General features: G+C 44.1%; 1 protein-coding gene across 3 annotated transcripts in view; it reads right to left on the minus strand.

Moving 5' to 3' along the window:
- BicC (protein bicaudal C) overlaps positions 1–18,458 on the minus strand; it is a 161,485-nt gene that overhangs the window by 51,855 nt on the left and 91,172 nt on the right. For all 3 annotated transcript variants that reach the window (XM_075690386.1, XM_075690379.1, XM_075690393.1), the window contains exon 11: positions 1,309–1,492. In XM_075690386.1, coding sequence (XP_075546501.1) covers positions 1,309–1,492 — 184 coding nt within the window. The remainder of the gene's footprint in view (positions 1–1,308; positions 1,493–18,458) is intronic.

Here is an 18,458-nt window from a genome sequence, read left to right on the forward strand (position 1 = left end):
TCCCATAAACTAATTCTAAAAAAGGAAAAAAATGAACAGTATAACCCGGTAAAAAATGACTGGTATATAAGACAGGGGTCGACTTCTTGCTGCATCTTTTTGAAAAAGTTTGACCTATATTGCGGTTTTTATGGTAAATGGGGACATTGATTTATGTACAGCCTTTGTCAAAAACAGGCTGGCACACCTGTGCCTGGTGCTGTTGTAAGGCTGCGCCAGGGTGCTCCAATTGCCAGTGTGCACATCGGCAAAAATTGAGGGTGAGGGGGTAGCCACTCTTGCCGTTGTGTACCAGCTGAGGGAGTTGTACTATACACAAAGTAGTAAATGTGCTGTTCACTTTTTAAAAGTTAGTAGCATGTACAAGCACAATTCACTTTATGAGCTGGGTAACTTCATAGACAGGCATTACTTGCAAGAGAAATTGAAACTAATAGGAGTGTGCGAATAGCGATTTTTGAGACCAAATTGAATCTAACATCGAATAGTTTTCGAACAATGAACAGCCGTGATCACAATATAGAACAATGTTCACATTTTAGTATTCTTAAAATTAGCAAGCTTGTCATTACATAGTATGTCATGAAGCACTGCTTATTAAGAGCCCAAATGATGCATTAGGAGCAAACAAGCAGTTTCTTTGCATGCCAAGGACTCTTCAAAGTGCGAATGATCACTGTATACCCTGTAAAATATGGCTACCAAAGGAAGGTAGCCTGCTCCACAATGCAAGTTCTCATGATTTATGTGTACGCTATGCCTGCAGGGGTAAAAATTACCATAATTTTGCTAATTTTGTTGAATTGGGCACAGTTGACATTCTTAAATATTAGGGAAATATTCAAAAAATATTCGCATCTACAAATAGTGACTATTCAATTCGGAGACCAAATCTAATAGAACACTATTCAATTTGTTATTTGGAAGTTTCAAATATTCAGACACCCCTAGAAATGAATTGATCAATTAACAAACCTGTAAATTCACACTGAAACTAATTAGCTCATGGCACATATTGCAATTTAAGAGTTGTAGCCAGTGTGTTCGAAAGTCATGCCTACAGGGTGAAGCCCGAGCTTGACCTCGCCAGGCTCGTTGCATTGGGAAACATGTAGGCTTGATGCTAAGCTATAATCACTGTCAGCTTTTTGGTAAAATTATTTTCAGTGGCCCTTTTCAGCTAAAATTTAATTCCTGAAAAAAGTTCAGCATACAATTTTAAGTTTAAATCAAAAACCAATCTATCTTAAAGTTCTGACAAATGCATCACCAAAAATTTTTGGTCTGCAGAAGAACAAAGTACCACACCTTTTATTTCCCTCCATATCTGTTCCTGCATGCTGCGTCCCTTATACGAGGCTTGGGGAGGAGAATAGGGAATCTTGTCAAGAGGTGAAGGGTTGCCGAGCTCATCAGTATCCAGGTTCAAAATGATACGCCGCACCTCAAAGAGCAGCCGTGATTCTCTTTCAGCACAGCGAGCCACAATGCACTGCAGATAACAATAAAGACAAACATAAAATGAGATGCCTCTTACATGTATAGGAGTACTTTAAAAGCAGCTTCAGCATTTCTTTGGGTACATGGAGCTGAACAGTATTATGCAAGTAACGGTTCTTGTACAGTCGAACGCCTCGGCAACGAAGTAACCTGTATAACAGAATAGCAATTCTGTCCTGGTTCTATTGTAAGCTGTGCTGTGTGTGACCTTTGCAACAAAGCGACCTGTATAACGAATAATTTAAGAGGCCCCATGCACTTCCTTACAAAAGTGTGACCGTATGTGGCTGTAAAAGCAGACATTGCATACAGGGTATCCTGGCCAACTTTAGACAAGATTTAAAGATATGCTGAAGCACTCTATGAGGACGCAACCAAATACTTGCTTCGTACAATATGAACATGCAACTATTCTTTTCTATTCTGCTTAATTGCATCATTAGTCAAGATTAACTTCAAAAGTAGTAAGCTTAGGGTAAGTTCCCACAAAAAAAGTACAGCGACCTAGAATACATCCCAGTTCAGCAGCTTATAACTGTACTTGTTAAATACTTTCTTTCTGCCTTCTCTTTGAAGGCTTGTGAATAACGAAAAAAAAGAAGAAAAGAATACGAAAAGAAAGAAATGCATGTGACCTTGCCTGGACTGCAATTGCGGTGCATAAGCACCGCAATTGCAGTGTTCTCAAATATGCTGCATATTGTTACAGGGATGTTGGGAGTATAGAAAGACTACTATATATCTATATCTATCTATATATCTATCTACATATCTATATATCTATCTACATATCTATATATATATACAAGATGAGCCAGAGTAGTTAGATGGCTGACCACGAACAACAGGCAAGCTGCCAGCGTATCGCGATCTTCCTCGCTTTCATCCTTCCGTAACAATATGAACTAACAGCGCATTTAGCCTGGTGCACTGCCTCATTTGCTTATCACTATCATGAACTGCAGCCAGGGAAGCACATCACTGGTGTAAATCATGCCAATGCCTGGGTCTCAGCCCTGTTGCTTTTTAAGCGGCAGCACACCAGGCTAAATGTGCTGTTCGTTCACACGTGGCACGTTTCAGAGCACTGCAATCGCGGCATGCAAGCGGGCATGTCAGACGCTTATTTTCATATTTCGCAGGTTTTCAAAGTGGATGCAGAAAAATTATGTCACAAGTATGAAGTTACAAGCTGCTGAATTAGACGTTTTCTAGATCGCTCTACAACTTTCACGTTGGACGTTTTGCCATACAGTTAATACTTGAGTTGATTAATTAATATTGACTAATTATGCCATTAACCAGACTACAAAAATAGTGCAACTTCCTTTATACACTACGAACAACATGCATTTGGTTGCGTCAGCATATTTTTAAACCTTAGCTACAGTTGACTGGGACACCTAGTATACACAAGCTGAAGTTACAAAAATTTGTGGCATACCAAAAGTTAAATTATAATCAGTGCAAATATTACACCTGTCAAATATGAAGGTGTTTGAATGCAACTTAACACTGAATGTGCAAGACCCTTAGACGGAAAAAAATTTCAACAGGACTGAATCTGCATCGTGAAAACGTGCAACATCCTTGCATAACAAAATAGTAGCACAGGGAGTAGACAGCCCGTAAATACTGCCAAAACATTTAATGTCTTTGTAGCAAACACAACAGTGACTTAACTTGACACCAAGTAAGATTATACAGTAAAACTTCTGTAGGGGCGAGTTGGTACATGTCCAGTAAAAGAGAAGAGCGCAAACCAGGATGACCACAAGATGAGAGGGACAGACACACAAGTGCTACTAACAACTTTTATTCTCCCACCGAAACGCATATATACACTGACCACACATGCGCAAATGTAATCAAAATGAACACATCACTTGTGCCCCGCAGTTAACAGATATGAGAGCTAAAAAACTGACACTCTGCAGAGCAAAGAGATAAGGAAGTGTCAATGACAGTCATCTTTTTTTTCTTTATGTAATAAGCTTCTAGTACTAAGTGCGACTGCTCGCTTTTGCTTCGGCCCAGCACGAAGGTCTCAAAGCGGTGCACAATTACAGCAAGTATTCAAATGGGACAAGATGTGCCCCTCTGTCAGCATTGCTGTTTACTTTTCTGGCGTCTTCCCCAAGTCGCTTGTTCATGCAACACCCGGTCTGACCGATGCAAGTCTTTCCACATGATAAAGGTAAGGCATAAACCATGCGGATTGTGCAGGGAGCATACAATATCCCATGCCTAATTTGGCAGCTTTGCCTGTTATCACCACATATGTGGGCACACAATTTTGAGAGCTCATTCGGAGCAGAAAAAGCCAGAGGGACGCCGTGCCTACCTGCAACCTTCTTAAGGTTGTGGGAAACCTTATGCATACAAGGCACCACCACAGGTCTGAACGCTTCACGTTCTGTTGCAGACCTCGTACTCAGCTTTCCGATTTTCAACCTCTAACAGTCCCTCGGCTATGGGACAAGACTGGCCTTTACCAAGACTAGCTCTGGTCGGTGAACCATACAGTCGATTTGGACTGGCTTCCTCTTAGTAAGTACCGAACCTTCACATGTCTTGCCTCACAGCTTAGGTAGGCCAGTTGGAACTGTATTGTAAAAGATTTGTGCCGGGCCCATGAAAAGACTAGTGCTACTGAAAAGAAATATGTTGAGGTATTTGGAAACGTCAACCTACCCCAAGACGCCTCCCGTGTGCTGGAGAAAGGCCTTAAGTTTAGTGTGTCTACATGTGTACCCACTCACGAAGGGGTTGCTATGAACAGGCACGTAGCCTCAAAGGCGAAGCAATAAGGCCGCGAACGTTGTTTACTTGAAGGTGAGGAGTGCTTGGAAAAGTGTCCACCGAATGGGACATCCGTCTGCGGGGACAAAGATGATCGACGAGTGGTGTCGTTTTTTTAAAGCAAACAAGTCTAGTCTTCTACAGGGTGACAAAACAGGGGTTTTTCTTGTGGTGGAAAAGGGTGCTTTTAATGAAAAAGCGTCGGAGGTCATTTCCAAAAACTTTGTTCCTGTTAAGAAAGGAGACTTTAGGGTAAGAACTGAATTTATGGATTTCTGCAATAATCTCAAACTCTGGAAGCTTGCAAGGGACATAGAAAATACTGGAGGCAAGTGGTTAGTATTTTTTTTTTTTTTACTGCTAGAGTGCATAAGCCAGAGACACCTTTTAGAACGATTGTGAGCAAGACTGGTTGCTGGCAGCACGATGTAAGTAGATCCCTTCCGGACCAAGAAATCTGATGAAGTTGTGCAGTTTTTGCAAGGAAATGAAAATGTTGGCTATGCTTTTTTTAGTGTGTGTGTGTGTGTGTGTGTGTGTGTGTGTGTGTGTGTGTGTGTGTGTGTGTGTGTGTGTGTGTGTGTGTGTGTGTGTGTGTGTGTGTGTGTGTGTGTGTGTGTGTGTGTGTGTGTGTGTGTGTGTGTGTGTGTGTGTGTGTGTGTGTGTGTGTGTGTGTGTGTGTGTGTGTGTGTGTGTGTGTGTGTGTGTGTGTGTGTGTGTGTGTGTGTGTGTGTGTGTGTGTGTGTGTGTGTGTGTGTGTGTGTGTGTGTGTGTGTGTGTGTGTGTGTGTGTGTGTGTGTGTGTGTGTGTGTGTGTGTGTGTGTGTGTGTGTGTGTGTGTGTGTGTGTGTGTGTGTGTGTGTGTGTGTGTGTGTGTGTGTGTGTGTGTGTGTGTGTGTGTGTGTGTGTGTGTGTGTGTGTGTGTGTGTGTGTGTGTGTGTGTGTGTGTGTGTGTGTGTGTGTGTGTGTGTGTGTGTGTGTGTGTGTGTGTGTGTGTGTGTGTGTGTGTGTGTGTGTGTGTGTGTGTGTGTGTGTGTGTGTTGAGAGAGAGAGAGAGAGAGAGAGAGAGAGGAAAACTGTGAGCCGAGTTCCAGAATGCTGTGGGACTTTAGTTTTTAATGACCAACAGTTTTTACAACTGAACAGCGTATGTATAGCTTCCTGTGTCACACCAGTCCTTTGAGACATTTTTAGCTAGGGTAGACCAGTCCTTAGATGAAGTTTTTAAAGTTTTGAAGGTTTTTGGATATGTCAATGACTTTTTAGTGTTTTTAGCATGCGACTCATCCTACCTGGATACTGTTAATGAGGTTGTAAGTGTTTTTAATCAATGTGGTCGAGGACTAAGATTTACCCACGAACTACTCCACAATAATCATTTGCAGTTCCTTGATCTTAATCCAGAGTTCTGTGAACATCATGTTTGTTGGGTTTACCTTCCTTGGGCACAAAAGGAACTCTTGTCTTTCATGTCTGAGCATTCAAAAATTGTCAAAAGAGGCATAGCATTTCAATGCATGGAATCAGTGCTCAATAAATTGTGCGAGAACAAAATGCAGGAGAGTTGATAATCAGCGTCCCCGGCTTTCGGTAGCAGGGTTCCCTAAGACGCTTCTGACAGGTATAGCCGAGTGTCTGTTAGAGGTTGAAAATCTGAAAGTATGAGGTCGACGACAGAACATGAAGCATTCAGACCTGTGGTGGTGCCTTAGATACACAAGGTTTCCCACAACCTTAAGAAGGTCGCAGGTAGGCACGGCGTCACTGGCTTTTTCTGCTCCGAATAATCTCGCAAAACTGTGTGCCCGCCCATGTGGTGATAACAGGCAAGGCTGCCAAATTAGGCATGGGATATTGTAAGTTCCCTGCGCAATCTGAGTGGTTTATGCCCTACCTTTATCATGTGGAAAGACATACATTGGGTCAGACCAGGCGTTCCATAAACGAGCGGTTCAAGGAACACATCAGAAAAGTAAACAGCAATGCTGACAGAGGACACATCTTGTGTCCCATTTGAATACTTGCCGTAATTGTGCACCGCGCTTTGATGAGACCTCGATTCTGGGCCAAAGCAAAAGGGAGCATGTGCTCTTAGTACTAGAAGCTTATCACAAAGAAAAAAAAAAGACTGGCAATGACACTTCCTTATCTCTTTAAGCTACAGAGTGCCAGTTTTTAAGCTCACATATCTGTTAGCTACCTGGCGTAAGTGATGTGTTAATTTTGATTACATTTGTGTATGTGTGACCATGTTGTATATATATATGTGCGTTTTGGCGGAATAAAAGCAGTGGTTAGTAGCGCTTCTGTGCGTGTCCTTCTCATTTTGCGGTCGTCCTGGTTTGCGCTATTCTCTTTTACTGAAGATTATACACTTCGCTCAATCATTTCAAGCCGAGAATTTCTTAATATTATTTGGGGTTTTACGTGCCAAAACCACTTTCTGATTATGAGGCACGCCGTAGTGGAGGACTCCATAAATTTTGACCACCTGGGGTTCTTTAACGTGCGCCTAAATCTAAGCACACAGGTGTTTTCGCATTTCGCCCCCATCGAAATGCGGCCGCCGTGGCCGGGATTCGATCCCGCGACCTCGTGCTCAGCAGCCCAACACCATAGCCACTGAGCAACCACGGTGGGTCCGAGAATTTCTTGTAGGAAACAGCTTGAATATGATAAGTTGAATACCTGCTAGAGAGAAAAACACCCCTTCATTGAAGTTTATTAATAAAGAACAGTCACACCTATTGCATGAAGAATCTATGCACAATGAACATTGATCAGGTGTATACCATGAAAGGGCTAAGTTACAAAGTTCAATGCAATGCGCAAGTCTTTTCCATCAGCTCATCTTTCCTGAAAGTAACAATCAAAAAAGAACTGAGCCTATGTCATTGAGACAGCACACTGCATAAAAGAGTTCCCTCAAAACATTACAAAATTTGTTGCTATTATTTTGCCTATTTATAAAAGTGATCAGACAGCAAGATCTGGTGGTAGGCAAACAATCCCTGGGCAGCCTTCTCTGCAGGAACACCTCGCCTGCCAACAAACACCCTTATAAAGCAAAAATATTAGGGGTGTTTGTCTTCTAAGAAAGAAATTTCTGAATTGACTCAAATATTTAAGAAAACTGACCTTCAAATATAGAACTGAATGCCAAATATTTTTTCCATGTTTAAACAAAATATGAAGATTGCATAAAATACATTTGGTAAAAAAAGGCTTATTTACATTACTTGATATGTATAAGGCCATGCCTAACGATGTTCGGTCAACTTAGTAGCTTGTAAATGAAATAATTCATAGGTTATATCAGGATCATCGTGATAATGACAGTAATGAAACAAAGGAGCAGCAGGTCACCAGATAACAGGGCGAATCAAAAAGTCTTTGCCCCTATTTTTTTTTAAAACCAAATTACAGCTGTAAATGTGAAGTCAACATATCCATTCCCAGCAGTGGATGTTTCTTGGACCAGGCTGGCCTTATCTGCCAATAGTTCCACGGCACGGCGCTGCTGTCAGTTGATGGCGGTTGTGCTTCATGTCCACGGCGTACAAGCAACGAAATGAGTCATTTTCTATGGAGCAAGGGACGAACACCCATTGAAATATTCAGGGAAATGCAGCCCACGTACGAGGAAAGGAGTCTCGCTTTGAGGGGCACCAGGTGGTGGTGTTGCAAGTTCGCAAAAGGCCGTGAAGACTTGCATGACAGTGAGCATTCGGGGAGACCACCATGAGTCGCTGACTGACGACAACATGGCACAGGGGCATCTCAAATTTAGTGCTCCAATGGGACAAATGTCTTAACCGGTGTGGGAGAATAGTAATTTTATTTTGTAATTACCTGAATGCACCTTATTTTGGCTAATAAAAAATAGGGACAAAGACTTTCTGATTTTCCCTCGTACATACAGACTAGTGTTTGTTGCAAGAGCAAAGTAATACTGAGCCCCTTATGTCTGTTGAAAGAAATGTAAACATCAAGAGATCCAATAAAATATTTGCTTAAACAGAAAACTTCTAGGCTGCCTGACAGTGAAGGAAGTTTATTGAAAGAGTGGAAATTTGACAAATTAGTTCCGTGGAAGCCCGCAAGGTGCAGGAAAGTTCATTAAAAATGTTACCCACCAAACTGTAGCACGAAGCTACAAAGGAAAACCCATATCGGTTTCTCAGAAAGAGAATTTCATAGTTAAAGGAAAATTAATCCCAGTCCGGGATTCTAATTACTAGTGGCCAGCAAGGGCAATTAGCCCTAGTTTCTCACTAGTCTGGGGCGAACCGGGGAGCAAATGATTCGACTGCCCTGGTAAGGCACTGGTCCCTTGTTTTAATCTCGGACCAGGATAAATGATTCTCTACTATGAAGTTTTCTTTCCAAAAAACCCATATGGGGTTTTCTTTATAGCTTTACGCTATATTCGGGTGGATAACAATTTTTCCATTTCATGAGTGGAAATTCTTGTTCAGAAGGTAGCTTGCCCTATGCATTCGTTCAGGAACTGGTGCCTTTACACAACTGGTTTTCCTGCTGTAGAATCATCAGAGCAATTACCACTTGTATCAGTCTTTCTCCTTATAGGTTCCCAAAATATGAGTAGTAATGAATACACAAGTTCTAGAATCAAATCAACATAACAAAGGCTATCCAATATGTATGGTATTTGCACACCCAATACAAAACTCCCTGGAGCCTTTTATCACTTACTAGCAATTTAGCACTTACTATATCAGATTTATGCAGGTTATAAATCACTAGAGCCTCTTGGCTGAACCCTGCAGCATTCTCCCTTCTGCATAGTCATCGAGATGTGAATTCAACCTGGCTTTTGGCAGCTGAAGGAAATAATCATCCACTTTTCAGCATATTATATCAGCAGTGATGAGCAACTATTTGTCCACTCCATTCTGACTCAGTGTTCGAGCAGTCTTGGCTGAGTAAGTAACTTTAAATGCAGTACTTTTTCTTGATACACTGGTGTCTTGGGAAATGATTTTACAATTACTTGGTTAGCAACTGGCACCGCAATATGAATGATCACTTATTTAGGGTGATGTTGAAGGCATTTCAAAACTTTGGCACATGCTCAGTCTGAAATTGTTTGCGCTGGAATTTCGCATGGCATTTGTTAAAGGGCCCCTCACCAGGCTGGGCCATTTTGAGCCAACAAGCACAGTGCATACAATGCTAGCAAACGATTGTGCCTGCAAAGTATTACACTGCTACACGCTGCGAAACGAGATGAAATTTCAAACTAAATGCTGGGTGCCCTTGTCACGAGTGCCATGCTCCCTGCCGGTGAGTCGACATCAATTACAGAAGTGCACCTACGTACATGACAATGCTACAATGTCACTCAGTGACATGTGACTTCGAGAATTATTAAAGATATCAGCTACTAGTTCACAATTTAAAGGCCAATTTAAAGTTTAGAGAAATAATAAAACCTACACATCGAATGCCTGCAACTGTCTTACTTCGTGCCGTAGCAACAGGGATGCATTTCCATTTCATCTGCTTGTTCTATGCACGTTGTGAAGTTGCATACGCAGAAAACAAGATGAAACTGTCTGCCATTTTCTACTGGGTTCCAGCGCAAGATCATGTTTGATCCACTTGTGTCTGCCTCAGTGCTTGTGTAGCACTTGTACTGCTAGTGAGGTGTTCAAGCACAGCACGAAAATCTAGCATTGCGTGATTTGCCATTAATCGATGCATATTTACCAATAGGGCATACAAGCGAGCCTTAAAATGTATAACAACAGACTGCATGACTTATTCATTCAGTCGAGAGCGTGGCTTTCTTTCCCGACTTCCCCATAGAAAGAGTGCCAGTTCAAGTAATCTTTAGCTAGTCCGCATATTATGCAAATGCCAAGACTTGCATGAAACATTTGTAATGTATCGCATAGCACAAAGGATTCATGATTTCCTGTGGCCAAATTACAATGTGCCACCAAACACACCCTCATTCCAATGATGCCAATGCTGAAACAGATTGCTTTAGCATGGCTTCTAGGGCTAAATGCTTGCCAACACATTGCTGTGCGATTGCCACTGAACATGAACATCCTGCAAAATTTAGCCGCTTCATTCGAAGTTAGTGTTTTGGCGCAAGATGGCACAAATGGCACAGCACTTCCATCCCTGTGCTCAGCTATGCAGAACTAAAATTTTGCTCTAACATGTCAAAAATGCTACTATGGGTCTTGTGTTATGTTTTCTATGCTTATATCAGCATTGGGAAGTGTCAAACTCAGCATATCAAGAATGATATGCATGGGGCTTTGTGGGGTTAATGCTTACATCGTACAATGCAACTATGTCAAAAGAAACCTGATCCCTGAAAACTGGCATGTTACATGTAGAATGCTGTTTTCAAGTACAACAAGAAGGTTTTGCAAAACTTTGGAGATTAGGCTTTTTAGCACTAGTGTGCTTAGCATGACAGGCACATTATGCACAATTCACGACCAAAATTAGAGCTACGACTGATCAGGCCATACGAAATCTGTAGCTCTTCAAGAAGTTGTTAAACACTGATGTTAGGGATCTTGCACGAGCAATGCCATGCAATGTCAGAACTTGAAAATAAATTTTTGACTGAAGGTATCGTCCAAACTGGCTTCCAGTGCTCCTTGCACTTCCCAAAATGTGCACATTGGTCAACTTGCCTGCATAATTTTTGGAGATGGTAAATGTGAAGACACGGGAGCTTCTGTTAGGTTGTTCAATTTTCTGCTGCCATGCCTACACTGCTTCAACGATGCTTCAAACTTGAGGCACATACACTATGTTTCAGTAGTTCCTTGCAGCAGAGCCAAAGCTACGAGGCCTGCGAGCACAGATGCTTGCGCAGCAAGATGTAGAGCCAAAGTTCGCAAACTGGTGCCTTAAGCCTTGAGAATTGGTCTTTTCAGCAGGTGTTAATTTGAAAGCTCCTTTGCAGGTCACAGCTGCAGCTTACTGCACAATTTTGCTTCATTTTTCAATAAGTAATTGAGGTTCAATGATACTAAAATAGAGCTCCACTTGTTCGAATAGAAACATGCAAGGAACAACCCCCCCCCCCCAAAAAAAAATTAATGCAACAGTGCTGTATAGTGATTAATTTGCATTTAAAAAGTACAAACAATTGCTTTAACACTGGCTAAACTCTTGTGTATACAGCACAGCCACAAAACCATGGAGGACTCCCTCCTAGGTAGTGCTTCATCCTTTGGAATAATACCACACAAGCGTGCAAATGCTATTTTCACAAATTGCTCTTTCACGCAAAAGGAATGAATGAGGTGGTGTTGAACATGCTTGGAAGAATGTGGAAGTAGTGCGGTAAAGGTGCACAAACTTTAAGAGAACAGCTGCACTTAAGAATGTCAGCGAGCACACCATGTACAAACGGATGTTACAAGAGAGGCAAAGAGATAGCACCACCATCTCATGCAACACGGTCACGATGTGCTCCTTCTGAATCCTTTTCTTCTGCCATCTCCGCAAACCTCCTTTACTCTATCTTAAAGATGCATGCCTTTTTGGTGTCTGAGCAAATATGGAGAGAATTTTTTGCCACTGCTATCGCAACGGCTATCTCGCTGCACAGTTGCAGAGTGTTTGTCGATGCTGGCGCTGCCTATGCTACAATGCTCTCCACTGGCAGACGACAGACAGGGTCTGGAAGGACACTTTTAGTATGTGTTTGCCCTTCCAATTGGTTGAGGCTTGGAGCTTCAACAGTGCTGCGAGGTACTGAAACGGTATAGCACTCAGAGGTACAGCCACAGGCCTAAAGGGTCCCTTAAACTTTTTGTTGCCTACACATAGAGGGCATCTCCCAAGGAATACTTTCCGACTAGAATTTAGTGTTAGCACGCTATAATAACACAGGTACGAGTCGTTGAACATTATCCTCCCCTCAAGCTATGGCATTCCCCTTCAACCTTTACAGCGGGCAGCCATCGCTATATTCCACCTCCTTCGTGAGGTATGGAAGTATTGTGTACTTCCGGCCGATTCGAACGAAGTCTGTTCACATGTCTCCTTCCTATGCAGTTTCTCGCGAAGCGTGGGTTACATAGAGTGAAATTTCAAGACCAACTTCGCGCAGCGGATGGAGATGTGGTGGCACTGTGTGCAATGTTCTCTGGCTTGCACTACATGAAGTGAAAAGAGATTGATGCTGTTGCAGACGCTTACAGCATTGCTGCAAGCATATAGGCAATGTACAAACTCGGAAGTAGCCGTTTCCACCATTTTGATTTGATAATTGCCTAATAAGATGTACATATTGTTACATGGACGCACAGTAGACAAACTATTTTCATGGTGTACTTACAAGGGGTAGCAAGCACTGGCCAATATGGAAGCCAGCAAGGCACGTTGTCATCGTCAGATCAGCCAGAGACCACTTATGGGTACGTCCCACTAAATCCAACAGTCCACACCATCTTAGAATAGCATGTATCCTGATAACCGGTGGCAGAAGCACCGGCCCAGCACCCCTAAGCATCTACAGCAGAGGAAGGGTGGTACTGCTTAAGTCTCGAAACGTGGACGACGTCTGGACAACGTAACAGATGCGAGACTAGCAGACACAATCTTCTAGGTGATGTCAGTCGCTTATCAAAAAACGCAGTATGGGCCCGTGTAGCGAGAAAGGAGCTTTTCAGAAAGGCCCACACGTCAGGAGGGGGTCCAAAATGGTACAAGGGTACTCGGAGCAAAACATTTGTTGCGGTATTGCTGGTTGTAAAGGCACTTCTGATTTTCTTGGGAAGCAGTAAGTCTACTAATAGCCATCTGCCACGCATAATTAGCCTGTGCAATTGCGTCACATGCATATTCACTAGTCGAAGTTGCAGGGGAAGGAAGACATGCGTCCAACGGTAAATTTGGTTCCTGTCCAAACAAAAGGTAAAAGCGAGAGTAACCAGCAGTGTCGTGTTGGGAGGAATTATATGCTTTAGACAGGAAGGTACAGCCTCGATCAGTCGGCAATTAACGCAGCGCATTGTGTACTAAAATTACGTCACGGAGGAGAAAGTCCGCCACGTCTGTAGCACAGCTGGTCGCCAGCACTCATGTCACTGCATAGCACGTCGCATGATGTTTAGCTATGGCAACCCATTTGTTGCCTGAAGCAGATGTAGGAAATGGTCTGAGAAGGTCCAAACCAACACGAAAAAAGGGCTCAGGTGGGACGTTGATGGGCTGAAGATAGCCAGCAGGAAGCGCACACTTTCTTCTGCCACTGACAGAGCTCACAGGCATTGACATAATGCCACACTGAGCAGGCTAGGCCAGGCCTATAGAAGTGACGCGCATGTGGTCATGTGTCCGATTAACACCAAGGTGTCAAGTGGTTGGGATTTCGTGAAGCTCGCAAAGAACTGTGGAGCACAGGTGCGATGGTATAACTAGGAGAAGATCAGGACCATTAGGGTACAGGCTACACTGATAAGGTACCATCCTTCAGGGTGAACATGCACACAGAGGCACCGCTGGGAGAGGATTTCAGGGGCTTGATTATTTCCCTTAAGTAGGCATCCCAATGCTGTTCATCGGCAATGTTAAGCAAGTGGCTCACAGAAAAGACGCAACTGAAGGATTCAGTGCATGAAGAGTATGTCTGCCACATGGTAGTGGGACAAACAATTCGCTTCTTTGTGCAAGTTCTTTGGCTTTTATACCACTGTGTAGGTGTACTCTTGCTGGTGCAGTGCCCATCGAGCGAGTCTGCCTGTAGGACCTTTCAAAGAGTCAAGCCAACATAAAGCATGGTGGTCAGAAACTACTGTGAATGGTTGGCCAAGTAGGTAAGGGCGAAATTTTGCAACTGCCCATACAAGAGCAAAGCAACCACGTTCTGTAATTTAGTAATTGCGCTCCAATGTGGACAGCAGCCCGATGGCATAAGCGATGCAGTTCACTCCACGTTGACGTAGGGCCAAGACAGCACCTACCCCGTAACCACTTGCATCAGTGCGGCCTTCGGTTTGAGCAGATGGGTCAAAGTGGGCCAAAATGGGATGTGATGCGAGGAGTGTGGTTACCTTGGAGAAAGCCACGGCTTCTGCAGGAACAGAGGTAAAAGGGGAGCCTTGTTTAAGATCTGCAAGTGGTTTCACCAGTCGCAGCAAAATTCATGAACCCGCAAAAATAGGAGCGGAGCCCCACAAAGGTGAGAACATATTTGGCAGATATAGGCACCGGGAAGACTTTCACGGCTAAAATTTTTTCTGGGTCAGATTACATGCCGGCAGCGTCCACAATATGGCCAAGGACCGTAATGCAGCTACGGCCAAAATGGCACTTTGATGAATTCAACTGCAGTCCAGCATGGCGGAACACGTCAAGAAATGCCAAAAGGCATTCGAGGTGTGTAACAAATGTAGGCAAAAACAATCACGTCTAAATAACACAGGCATCTATACCACTTGAACCCATGAAGCAGAGAGTCCATGTGCTCAAATGAGGCATTACACAGAGCAAAAGGCATGACCTTGAACTGGTAAAGCCCATCAGGAGTTACAAAAGCCTTTTCCTCATGGTCCATTGGGTCCACAGCAATCTGCCAATATCCAGATCAAAGGTCTAATGTGGCACCATACAGACAATCAAGGGCATCCATTTGTGGTAACAGGTAAGTCTCTTCGTAATGTTATTGAGATAACGATTGTCCACATAAAAGCACCATGATCCATCTTTCTTTTTAACTAAAGCAACAGGGGATGTCCAGGCACTGGAGGATGGCTTGATAGTGTCCTTCGCAAGCATCTTGTTGACTTTGTGCTGAATGACGCTTCACTCAGACGCAGACACTTGATAGGGGCGCAGGTGAACAGGGCTGGCATTGCCTGTGTGTATGTGATGGGGAACGGACGTCTGGCCCAAAGGCCAATCACCGAAATCAAAAATATCTTGGTACAACTGGAGAATACGTCTAAGGGCTTCATTATGCTCAGGCAGAAGGTCATTGGCGAACATGCTGCGAATTTCGCGGCTGCCACAAGTTGTTGGCATCGCAGTGCCCTGCAGAGGACATGTAGCATCCAGTACAGAATATTCTAGCTGGAAGTCTTGCAGGGGGAGAAGGTGGGCTACAGAAAGCCCTGTGGAAGGACTTGCTTGATGAAGCTAAATTTCACTAGTGGAAGGCAGGTTCTGTTAGCTGTAATGCTCCGGACCATGCAGGATGCAGCAAATGCTGTGTGTGAGCAGGACATGAATAAGAGGCGTCGCATAGTCACAATCTGGAAAAGCTGGCAAACCTGACAATGGCATACGTCGTGGTTTAAAAGGTAGGCAAACAAAATCACTGCAATGTAAGAGAGATGGACGAGGTTGATCACTGGGTTCACAGAGGCGAGGCAGTTCAAGGCTCAGATTCTGCTCAGATTGATTGCTCCGCCGGTGTCCCGGAGGACACCGGCGGAGCAATCAATCTGAGCAGAATGGACAGAAAGAAAATCAAGTCCCAGTATGAGGTTGCGAGGGCACTGCGCAAGGACCGTAAAAATAACTACCACCTGGTGACGAGCAACAGCAACCCGAGCTGTGCACATCCCAACAACAGCAGCCGTCGCACTGTCAGTGACATGTACAACTCGGGTCATGGGAGGTATAAGGATCTTCACCAGTGACGAAAACGCACTTATGACAGACGTGCCCCCCAGTATCAACCAAAGCTCTGACAGGAACGTCGTGGATGTGGATTTCGAGAGTGTTCCGATGGGCATGTAAGGGCAACAGAGGACTCTGGGTCAAGGTTGACAGTGCAGCTTCATTTCCAGAAGCTGCGCAGTGTAGTTTTTCGGCGAAAAGCGATGGCTAAAGGAGAGCAAAGGAGAGCGTCGGCGAACAAGATGGACGGCGATGTAGTGAGGCATCTGGGCATAGCAGCTACCTTCCTCAAGCACAATGGGTGCAGAGAATTCGGTGCAGGGCGGATAGCGGCTTGCATAACGGAAGGGACCAGAGTAAGAGGGAAATGGGCTATGGGACTGAGACAGCCACTGACTGTGGCAATAGTGAGCAATGTGACCAGCTCTGCTGCAATGCAAACAGGCTTATTGTCGGTTGTTCATTCTAACGGGTTTCTGGAACGATGAAAGGTGCACGGCCTGCGACAAGGCCTGTCCTTGGAGACTAGGGCGGTGTCAGCAGTGTCCACGGTGCAGACACTAGAAAGGAGGCAGAGGTTTGCAAATTTCTGCTGAACACCCTGGATCAAAGAAACAGACTGCGCCAATGTCTCGGATACAGTGGGTTTTTAAGAAGCTGGATATGCGGCCTCGCGTTCTCAGTGGACGATGCCTGTCACATATGCTTGGGACGGCTGACAAGGAGTTGCCTCGCAAGACGATGTTGCAGCAGTATTTGGTAGAAGCTCGAACTGAGGTGAGATGCGCTGGCGTTTCGCTTGCTCTAGACGACTGCATTCTTTGATTACACTGTCAACGGCATTAAAGAGCAGATTGAATAAGTCATCTGTGATGCCCTTCAAAATGTGGGTGATCTTGTCAACCATGGACATCTTCTGGTGAGCTTGTAGACAAGGCCAGCACGTCCTGTATGTATGCCAAGCAAGGCTTAGTTGATGTCTGGGTACGTACCGCCAGTTGTCTCTTGGTGGCAAGCTGTCAACCAAACAGGTTGCTGAAAAGGTTGCAGAGCTGCTGCTTAAGCGTGTCCCAGCTGGTGATATCCTCGTGGGTCTGAAACCAGACGCAAGGGTTTCCTCCGAGGTAAAATGTAACATTGGCCAGCATTATAGTTGGATCCTAGCCATTCTGTTAGCTGATACGGTCGTACATGCTGAGCCACTCATCCATGTCAATGCTGTTTGTCCTGGAAAAGGTGCTGGGATTGCGCAGCTGTGAGAAAGCAACTGGGTGGTGGTCACAGGCGTAGCTGGCAGCGACGTGTCATCACATGGCGGCATGGTGGTAGATTCAAGGTGGCATTTGCTGCAAAGCTGTTGTCGGACGTAACCCGTGCCTCCACCAAACAAATGTTATGTAAAAGCACAGTGGAAGCAGTGCTTACGGGTCATCATCAGCCTGGTTACGCCCACTGCAGGGAAAAGGCCTCTCCCATACTTCTCCAACTACCCTGGTCATGTACTAATTGTGGCCATGTTGTCCCTGCAAACTTCTTAATCCCATCCGCCCACCTAACTTTCTGATGCCCCCTGCTATGCTTCTCTTCTTGGAATCCAGTCCATAACCTTTAATGACCATTGGTTATCTTCCCTCCTCATTACATGTCCTGCCCATGCCCCCATTTTCCATTAACTCTTATTCCCAATTCCAGGTACGTCCCACTAAATTCAACAGTCCACATCATCTTAGAAGAGCATGCAGCAATATCTAATACACACATTTACGATTGCTTGTAAGATTTCTTTGTAGCCATCAGTAAAAAAGAATGCTGACGCTAACTTATGAATCTGGTGAGATGGCGATTTATAATGGTTCCCCTACTCTAGAATGTAAAAAGGAAAAAAAGACAGATGAGAGAAGAAAAGTACATCGACATTGGGAATCAAACCCAAACCTACTTGGGAGGTGTAGATGGTACGATTATAGTAAAGTAACTAAGTAACTCAAAATGGCAGCTCTAAGACATTTTGACATGCAAGGCACATTCAAGTGCCTTCACAATGCCTACTTTCAGGATCTCTGCTTGTTAGGATATTTTTATGCTACCATTAGGGGTAAATTAGACAAATCTTGGCTCTGACAAATGCATAAGCTGTGGTTATCGCTAACAGCATCTCTTCGAAACTGCAGGTGATCACTGTGTTGACCAAGAAGGTTGGCGCTGACATTGATGTGCATTGCTCATGGCTTCTAGCATGTAGTCGCTGCAGTTCACTCCTCGCACACACCTACAGTCCAAGACTAATGCAATATAGTGCTAGTGCCATTCATGTTCCTGCCGCCAAAGGAGACATCGCTGCTCCTATTTTCACATGAGTACCCCCTCTGTGTCCCATCAGCTGCTATTGCCAGAGCCGCAGCAGACAATCTGCGTTCTTAGGCAGAAGTGGGCCATTGGTTTAAGAAATGTCTATATTGCAGTACACATATTACAATGCATAGGCATGCTATTAAATATAAGCTTAATGTAGTGGCATGTTTCAAGTAT

The sequence above is a fragment of the Dermacentor variabilis genome, chromosome 1, assembly GCF_050947875.1.
Source record: "Dermacentor variabilis isolate Ectoservices chromosome 1, ASM5094787v1, whole genome shotgun sequence".
NCBI classification, from domain to species: Eukaryota; Metazoa; Arthropoda; class Arachnida; order Ixodida; family Ixodidae; genus Dermacentor; species Dermacentor variabilis.